General features: G+C 33.3%; 1 protein-coding gene across 2 annotated transcripts in view; it reads left to right on the top strand.

The window, feature by feature from the left end:
* The first annotated feature begins 3463 nt into the window (after positions 1–3463).
* The window catches only part of LOC142358712 (endophilin-A2-like), a 54238-nt gene continuing 48255 nt past the window's right edge, over positions 3464–9446 (top strand). Inside the window, exons 1-3 of one of the 2 annotated variants that reach the window (XM_075410244.1) lie at positions 3464–4523; positions 4617–4685; positions 4757–4829. In XM_075410244.1, the coding sequence (XP_075266359.1) occupies positions 4479–4523; positions 4617–4685; positions 4757–4829 (187 nt within the window). In that variant the 5' untranslated portion in view covers positions 3464–4478. The remainder of the gene's footprint in view (positions 4524–4616; positions 4686–4756; positions 4830–9446) is intronic. The other variant, XM_075410245.1, reaches the window with a different exon arrangement.

The following is a 9446-nucleotide window of genomic DNA, read 5'->3' as shown; positions in this document are numbered from 1 at the left end:
ATCTTTAAAAACATTTGCAATTTAATGTTCTTTGAATCCTTTTGAATTTTTTTGTCTTTTTTATAGCACCAGGGGCCTAAGACCTCCCCCTAGGTTTGATTATAAGCTGTCACATAGTTTCTAGAGTTTATGGAATGGTTATCAATTTTTTAATGTCTCCAGCTTTAGCAATTTTATGACAAAATTTAATTTTTCTTTCAACTTTTTGGCAAATTATTATCATGCTCCAATTTTATAGATCTTTAAGAGCCAGTGAAAACATTTAAAGCTTGACATAGGGATACTTGATAGTCTCTTGAAACAATGAAGTGATTTTTGAATCTTTAATATCTTGAATTTTAAAAAGATTTTTTTTAAAAATTTTTAAGTTTTCAAAATTTTTGAAAATTTTGTCCTTTTCTGAGTTTAACGACCATTACTGGCCAATGAAGCTTTTCAAGTCTTGCAATTAACTTCCAAGAAATAACTCCAGAGCAATAAATAGGTTTTAACGTTTTCAATGCGAAATCTGGAAGCTTCTCTGTTAATTTTCGCAAAATTTGGCAAATTTTTTCTAGTATTTTGACACCTATTTTGCAATATTCACATCTTTACAGACCTAGGGGCCAGAACCCGTCCTTAAGGGCTTGATAAAAATTTACTGAAAAAATTTCATATGCCATGGAATAGCGTTCAATGTTTTGATATGGCAAATTTTGTCCACATTTTTTTGGTAAACCTTGCATTTTTTTCAATTTTTTGAAAATTTTTGGCGTGTTTTTTTGGTTTTATCAGCCTCAAGAGTCGGGGAACCTCCTCTAGTGTCTGACAATAGGTTTCTATAGTTTCTAAATTTAATGGAATGTTTTTCAAGATTTTAACATCACAAACTTTTGCATTTTTTTCCAAAATTTGCTATTTTTTTTCAATTTTTTTGGCATTTTTATTCTTTATTCTGGCTTTTCAAGAACTTTTCCAGTCTCAAGTGCTACATAGCCTCCTCTAAGTTTTGATTATAGTTTAATGCATGGCATTTAAAAATAATGGAATGTTTTTCAATTTTTTCATAACAGCAATTTTTAAAAACATTTGCAATTTAATGTTTTTTGAATCTTTTTTGAATATTTTTTATCTTATTTTATAGCACCAGGGGCCTAGGGCCTCCCCCTAGTTTAGCAATTTTATGAAAAAATTAAATTTTTCTTTCAAATTTTCGGTAAATTATTATCATGTTCCAAGTTTATGGTTCTTTATGAGCCAATAAAGGCATTCGAAGCTTCAAATAGGGATACTGGATGGTCTCCTGAGACAATGAAGTGATTTTGAAATTTTTAATATCTTGAATTTTTACAAGATTTTGTTAAAATTTGATTTTAATTTCAAATTTTTTGAAAATTTTTCTTCTTTTCTGAGTTCAAAAACCATTACTGGCCGACGAAGCTTTTCAAGTCGTGCAGAGGACTTCCATGAAAAAACTCAAGAGACAAAAAATTTTTTCCTAACACCTTCATTGCCAAATCCGGAAGCTTCTGTGTTAAATTTTGCAATATTTTGCAAAGTTTTACAATTATTTTGACATTTATTTTGAATTATTCACGTCTTTACAGACGCAGGGACCAGAAGACGTCCCTAAGTGTTTGATAATAAGTTACTAGTGTATAATAATAGTTAATAAATTTTTTATGCCATTGAATACCTTTCATTATTTTGATACAACAAACTTTTACGATTTTTTATTATACTTGCATTTTTTTCGAGTTTTTTGAACATTTTTGTCCGTTTTTGTTTTCTTCAGCCTCAAGAGTCGGGGAACCTCTTCCAGAATTTGACGATAGGTTTCTATAGTTTATAAATGTAAATGAATGTTTTTCGAGATTTCAACACCACGAATTTTAGCTTTTTTTCCCACAAATCTTGCAATTTTTTTTCTACTTTATAACATTTATTTTCTATATTCTGGCTTTCCAAGAGCTTTTCCAGTTTCAAGAGCTACATAGCCTCCTTTGGGTTTTTTATTATAGGTTAATTCATAGCTTCTAGATGTAATGGTATGTTTTTCGAGTTTTTATATCTGCAATTTTTTTTAAAAAATTTGCAATTTTCAAGTTCTTTGAATATTTTTCCCGGCAACAGGGTCCTAGGGACCACCTCCAAGGTTTGATTATAAGCTGTCTCATAGTTTCTAGAGCTAATGCAATTTTAATCAAATTTTCGGAAAATTATTATGTTCGAAATTTATGGATCTCTATGAGCCTTTAAAAACTGGATCTTTTCCGTTTAAGCCCCCCCCCCCCCCCCCAGCTTAGTGGGCGCATATTTTTTGCACCCCCAGACTCACGTGCCATATTTTTACATAATGATTTACTATCTAATGGCACGTGCTCTATAACTGGGGGGCGCATAACGTACTGGGGGGGGGGGGGGCACAAACGGAAAAGATCCTAAAAACTATTTTAAAACTTGAAATTGGGATACTGGATAGTCTCTTGAGGTAATGAAATGTTTTTGAAGTTTTTAATATCTTGAATTTTAGCAAGATTTGGTTAAAATTTGCTACTGTTTTCAAAATTTTTGAATATTTTTGTCCTTTTCTGAGTTTACGGTCATTACTGGCCAACGAAGCTTTTCAAGTCTTGCAGATGACTTCCTTGACATAACTCCAGAGACAAAAAATAGTCCGTTGTTTTTTTTGGGAAAAAGCAAAGAAAATGGTGGATGAAGTTTTCAGGATAGTGTTTAGCTTCAAAACGACGCGTGCAATTGATTTAGAACTATTTGTGATTAAGGGAAGCAAGAAAACAATCAGCCGATGAATTCTTTTTAGAGAACAAATGGTTGGAAATCATTTGTATAAACATACTTGTTCTCAAAATGCCTTTTAACAATTTCAAAGATCCTATTAACAATGATCTTTTACAGAAAGTTCCGTTTTGATTTAATAAATACTTTAATTTTTACAGCAAAATAGCTTTTTAATCATAAGTATTCGTTTCCTTGTTTCGTCATTCTTTTTAATGTATGTCCTTCCACAAATTGGAATCAGTCGTTTATTACAATTACTTTTCTGCAGGTCAACTCCTACTTTTGTGATAACAGGTGAATTTTCGTTATCTCTGTCTTCTTCCACATGAGCGCAGCAGTTGGGCGTGCTTGATCAAAAATTTATCTCTTATGTTTGCGTTTGTCTCCTTTTACAACGAGGAGTTTTCCATGCCCGGGACTGACAACTGCTTTTTGACCCGTTCTTTAAATTGAGTTACTGTCTCGTCATCTACATTGGTAGGGACGTAGCATTTTATGATAGTTATCGTCTTGTGCATGCTTCTGACGTTCTATCGAAATGATTAGCAATTCGTCTGGTGTTCTTCATTACCAGACCAGAGGATTTTTTATTTTTGCCGATTGCACATTCCAGTCTTATTCTACCGAATTTCGCAAATTCCTGAAATAAGAAGTTCATTTTCTTGACAGCTTCGTTGATCCTGCCTTTTCAATTGCTGTCAAGCGAAGTTTTTAGCAATTCCATTAGTCTTTCGATTTCTTAGTGCGCTATTTCGCGTCACCGATTTTTCGTTTGAATCCTTTGGCTTTTTGTCCTAAAAACGGGATAAACAGGTAAATGACAGAGTTCATGAAGTGATTGAGCAGCCCTCTTAGAGCCTTACATCTTAATAATCTATAATTATGCGATTCACCAAAATTGTTTTAAGGGGACATCAATTCATGGTGTGAAAGGTGGTTCTAAATGTTCCCCCTCTGTCAACCCCCGTCCACCCTCCTAAAAATAGCTACTGGTTTAATTTATTGAAGTGTCCATCGTCGTTTGAGAGACATTCGGCCGACTTTTTTTGGTTATGTTTGAAGCATTGGTTAAACATTCCATGTTGATTGTTTTTCCGCGTCCATTTCTCATTCGCAGTTTCTTTTTGGCAGCGTGAACATTAGCATGTTGAGTTTGCTTGATGCCGTTTTTCGTTGGCTTTGACTATTCATCGTTGTTTCTTGAGCCGTGAACCCGACCAGGACCTCGTTAGCTCGCAGCTCAATGAACGGCCTCCCCAGGGGCGCCGCGGGGAGGTGAGTTTGGATCCCTCCCCACACCCACAACTGAACCCAAGTTGTCGGTCTTTTTCTTTGATTTGATTTGATCTTAATTAACGCATCATTTGCCGATGTATGTCGCTCTCATTTAGAATATAGGCAGCCTAAGTCAATTGATCCCTCTCGAGTTTTACTACATTTTACTACCTCAATCGGGTTGCGTTAAATCTAATAACTAAATTTGAATTTATGCCTCACCGTCCCCTGACGCGGTAGTGTCAGCACCACTCATCCAATGATAGTTGATTTGTTCCTGCAGTTTTTGTGAAGAGCATGTCACATCTAAATTAATTTTTTCTATTGAATATAGGAAACGCGATGTCAATTGAGTACTTTTAGACAATGTTTTCAACGTAGGAAAGCAACCAAAACAAGCTTCTGGGAGATCATTTTCCAATATGTCGTTCACAGGATTAGCAAAGCAGTATAACAAAGTTAATCAGGTAAGCTTATACCTAACAGCGTTTTTCCATTGTGTCTGGCCCACAACTGTCCTTTAATCATTGAGATGCTGACGAGTTAAATGTTTTTTTCAGTACATGAGCGAGAAAATATGGAATGTCGAAGGCACTAAGCACGAAGACGAGTTCAACGAGAATGAGAAGGTTGGCTGTCGTTCTTTTCAACATATGTTATTGACTTTCACCCGTTCTGTTAATAATGAGAACATTTTCAGCTCACTCATTCAATTGCCGGTTTTGTACACGAAGTACAAGGAAAGACAATTGAGATGATTCAGCCCAATCCAAGTAAGTATATATCTTTTAAATTATATGTTATATTATACGGAACGTGCATTGTATTGCTGTGGCTCGCCGAGTTTGTTACATGGGGGTCAAAGATAGGAATGGGGGTCAAAGATCGGAATCAAAATTTTAGACATTCTTTCGGTTGGAAATAATTTATTTGGTCGGGAAAACCTGTCTAGAAGCGGTGATTTCGGAAACTTATTCAAGATGTCTAGTTTTGGCCTGATAGTTTTAATTGATATATTTACTATAAAAGAAACAAGGTGGCTCGGTAATGTGCGATTGCACATAAGGTTCCGACCCCGCTCATCCACAATTTTGGCATAATTGTCTATCAAATGAGGAACAGATGGAAAAACTAAAAAAATTCAAGTATTTTTCAAAAAAAAAACTGGTGTATGAACGAAAAGATAGCCTCCAAATCAAATAACTCAGTGGAGTAAAAAATGATGCATTAGATTGATGAGATATGCCGATATTAAGAAAGCGAGCGAAGACGAACGGCAAAATCAAACAACAACAACAACAAACATTAATTACATCAAAAAAAATTGTCCGTTTTAAAAAACAAAACTAAATAACAAAGTCAAAATAGCGTCAGATAAAACTAAAAATAAACAAAATAACTTGTAATTCACCACAAAAAATGGTTATTCACCCTTTCATAATAAAGCTTGATAACAATTAGACAAAAAAGAACCGAAACTTTAAAGTTAGAAAATTCGCTGAATTTTTTTTAAAGAAAACAATTAATTTCAAAGTAATGAAAACCATTAGGAATCAACAAAAATATCCCATAGGTTTACAATTATCAATGCTTCTATGGAAGGGAATTAAGATCTCTTGGTATTCAATTTTTTATGCATTTACAATAAGAACAACAAATAGACAACTAACTAAAAATCAATTAAAACTTGCCAGAAAATGCTTTGGAAGCCGTAAAGCCATACTTTGGCCCCCTATAATGTTTGATTGCACTTTTGTCGAACACCAATAACGTATTATGTGGCTGCTCATTAATGAAAATAAGCAACAATTAGATAAAAAGAAAAAAAATGCAAAATTATGTAATAGTTGTTTTTTTTTTGAAAAAAATTTATTTCCAAAGACATAAAAGCCATTAATTACAAAACGAAAAGTTTGAATAGGTTCGTCCATTCTTCCAAAAAAGCCCTTGAGACCTGCAATTATCCAGAATATGTCTTACGTCTACAAAAAGAACGTCAAATATGACAAGAATCAAAAATTCATTTACATTTTTTATGAAAAACCCGTCTGGAGGCCGGTAAAGTCATAACGAATTCTCTCAAAACATTAGATTTTGTGACACCAATCCCCTTCGACACCTTCCCTTGAAATGTATTATGTGACCTCTCATTAATGAAACTAGGTAAAAATTGGACCAAAACGAAAGAGCAAGATTATGTAATACTTGTTTTTATCGAAAAAAAATTATTTCCAAAGACATGAAAGCCATTAATTACATAATGAAAAACTTGAATAGGTTCGTTTATTCTTCCTTAGGAAGCCCTCAAGACCTGCAACTATCCAGAACAAGTCTTACGTCTACAAAAAGAACGCCAAATATGACAAAACTCAAAAATTAATTTACTTTCTGAAAATCCCGTGTCGAAGCCAGTAAATTCATAACGAATTCTTTAAAAACATTAGATTTTGTGACACCAATCCCTTTTTTGACGACTTCCCTTGACAAAAAATAATGTCAACTTTAACCTTTAATTAACGAGACCAGGTAACAAACAGACAATAAAAAGAACAAATTTGCGAAGTTGAAATATATTTTTTTCATTTTGGAAAACAATTGTTTTCAAAGTCATGAAAGCCATTATCTATCTTCTAATATCAGAACATCGGCTCATCTACTCTTCCAAGAAAAGCCAATCAAACTGGGTCATTGTACAGGAAATTAAATACGACTAAAAAGACAAAGTAAAAACGACAGTTAAAGACAATTAAAAAATTCATTTAAATTCTTCGAGAAAGTACTGTCGAAGCGGTAAAGAACCACAATCTATATCTTTAAGGATTTAAATATTATCAATTGTGCGTTATTTTGAACGCGAAAAATGTGATATACGAACTGACAATAACGTGATAATTTGACAAAACTAGAAAACATGAAAAATGGGCAAATACCTAAAAATTAAAAAAAAATTGTTAAATCTGGTAGTATCAAAGCCAGAACACCATAACTTAAGGCGTAAAACCGCAATAAAGACTAAATTTGAATTCGGCAGAAAGAAGGAGCACTCTTTGATTGATGAAACTAAGCTACAAGTTGACCAAATTAAGAGAAAAATGGAGGCAAAGTTCAATAAGCCATTTTAAAAATCAAATATTTTAAAAGTCAAAACGACCATAAGCTTTCAAGCAATCAACTAGATAAATTATTTTCGAGCTAATTAGGAGGCCAATAGGACCTATCACTAGTGAGCTTTGATTTAAAATGTTCTGTTATTTAATTAATATAAAAAACATCGAATAAAATACCGACTGACAATCCGAACTATTTTTCTATTGTAACGGTCCAAGATTGGTACAGAACTAGTCCTGCTAAAGCTGTTTGTCCAATAGGAGTATTCAGTTTTTGGAATGTCATTGATATAGATATTTCGTTAGTTAAAAAATCAAAAATAAATGCTGCGTTTTTTAAAATCAACGAAGAAAGTTAGCAAAAAACGGCAAAGTTTTATTTACAGAGCACTCTCAGCGGAACTTGAAGTGGAATTAGCCCCCTGTTCAGTCTACAAAGAATGTGTTAGTGGTGTTTGGGTGTGCACGTCCTGCAAATGTAATCAAAATGGACTGAAGAAACTTATTTCGTGCTGTTTTTGATGAAAAAGTCTGAATTTTGTGAAATATTTAGCTGGAATTTGTGACAAAAAAGTCAAAAATGTTCAATGAAAATAGCCGACAATATATTTTGTCTTTAAACGTAAAATCATAAACATCTTCTTAAAAATTTTTTATCAAAATTGGCGAAATTTTAGTCAAAAATTCCGAAAAAAAGGTGAATGAAATCAACGGAATTGACTCTATTTTCTCGAAAGTTTATACCTCAATATCTCCCTGTCAAAAACGAAAATCAAAAAAATATTTTTAATTCATATTTTACGCTGGACAAGCTTTCTAATGATACCAGTCTCAACTCTCTACGATGAATATATCAATCGGCCAAAATTGACTGAACAAAAAAAACCCATTTGAGTATATAGTTCCTCAAGAGGGGTCGGAACAACAATAAGCTTCTGTATTGTGCGATGCATATAATGTTCTGATGCCCCTTATCCACATTCTTCGAAAAGTGAAGTAGAGATAAGAAACTTTTAATATAATACAGTGGTGAATTCTCAAGGATACTTGATGTATTCTCAAGTATGGACAGAGAGCTTATGACATTCAGGTTATTTTTATTTCCTTAGCATTGAATAAAAGTGAAATGGACAAATAATTAGTTTAAAGAAGGAAATCAAGACGATTCATTTTATCAACCAAAAAAACTAGAAATTTCTTTTAATAACGACATTCAAAATCATAAAGCACACGAAATTTACAGCCTTTTATTGGATTCAGATAGGTTTCGACTTGTCGACAGAAAAAAAACTAAAGGAGCGAAGCTCAAAAGTTCGTTAGTTTTTGTCATTAGAATTTGTCAAAAACATAAATAGTCTTGCCGGCCTTCGACTATCAAGTGAATTTATTTTAAGAGTTAACGCATGCATGTGCAGAAAACCAGATAGACCTATTGGCAATATGTCTACAAAATAAGAGTACAATGGGAACACCAGGTTCAGCCATAGCAAAGAACTTTGAATACACAGCGTCAGAGTCATAAAAACCATAAGCCATTACCTGAAAAGATTGAATAGGTTGTTTTAGGCTAAGGTAACTTCCCTAAAGCTTCAATAGAACCTGGAAGTTCTAAGATTATATAATAAACAAAAAAAAGAAAATACGGGCCAAACTCAAATACTAACTATTTTACGAAAAGAGAGTAATAAAAATCAGGAGGGGCCATTGATGGATTTCAACAAGCGAATATGCATATCACCATTAGTAGCATTGGTGAACAAATCAAGAGAAGAACCAGGAAAGCCAGAATTTAAATTGCTGCACGTGAAGAAAAAAATTGTGAAAAACGGAAGATTGTTCGAACACCAATTTCTTACTTCACTTCAAAACGACGTTTAAAAAACCCTCGCTTTAGAACTGCTCATTTTTGGGGTCCCTCTTTACTGTTGCTGTGTGATTATAATCTCGAATCAATTTTGGTTTTCCATTGAAATCAAAAGTAAAAAAAAATGTAGAAACAGATCTTTAAAACTCAGCTCCCAATATACTTAGTCCTTTGGATTGCAGACATCTACGATAAGGTCAGTGCTACCCTCACTGTTTTGTTGGTTTGTTGGATGATAGATATTGAAATAGCCCTCATTTCAATTTTTGAAGATTGTCAGAACGTGTTTTGATGCAGTTTTTAGGAGAATTATTGGCAGTTTTAGCGAAAATGACTTATGCGGTGCTAGTTTTTGATCAAAAAGTGTAAATTACCAGAAAAGTCAGCCGAAATCGTCTGTATTATCGTATAAAAATAAA

This window comes from Convolutriloba macropyga, chromosome 2 (assembly GCF_964194025.1).
Source record: "Convolutriloba macropyga chromosome 2, txConMacr16.3, whole genome shotgun sequence".
NCBI classification, from domain to species: Eukaryota; Metazoa; Xenacoelomorpha; order Acoela; family Convolutidae; genus Convolutriloba; species Convolutriloba macropyga.
This window is presented reverse-complemented; position numbering and strand designations above follow the sequence as displayed.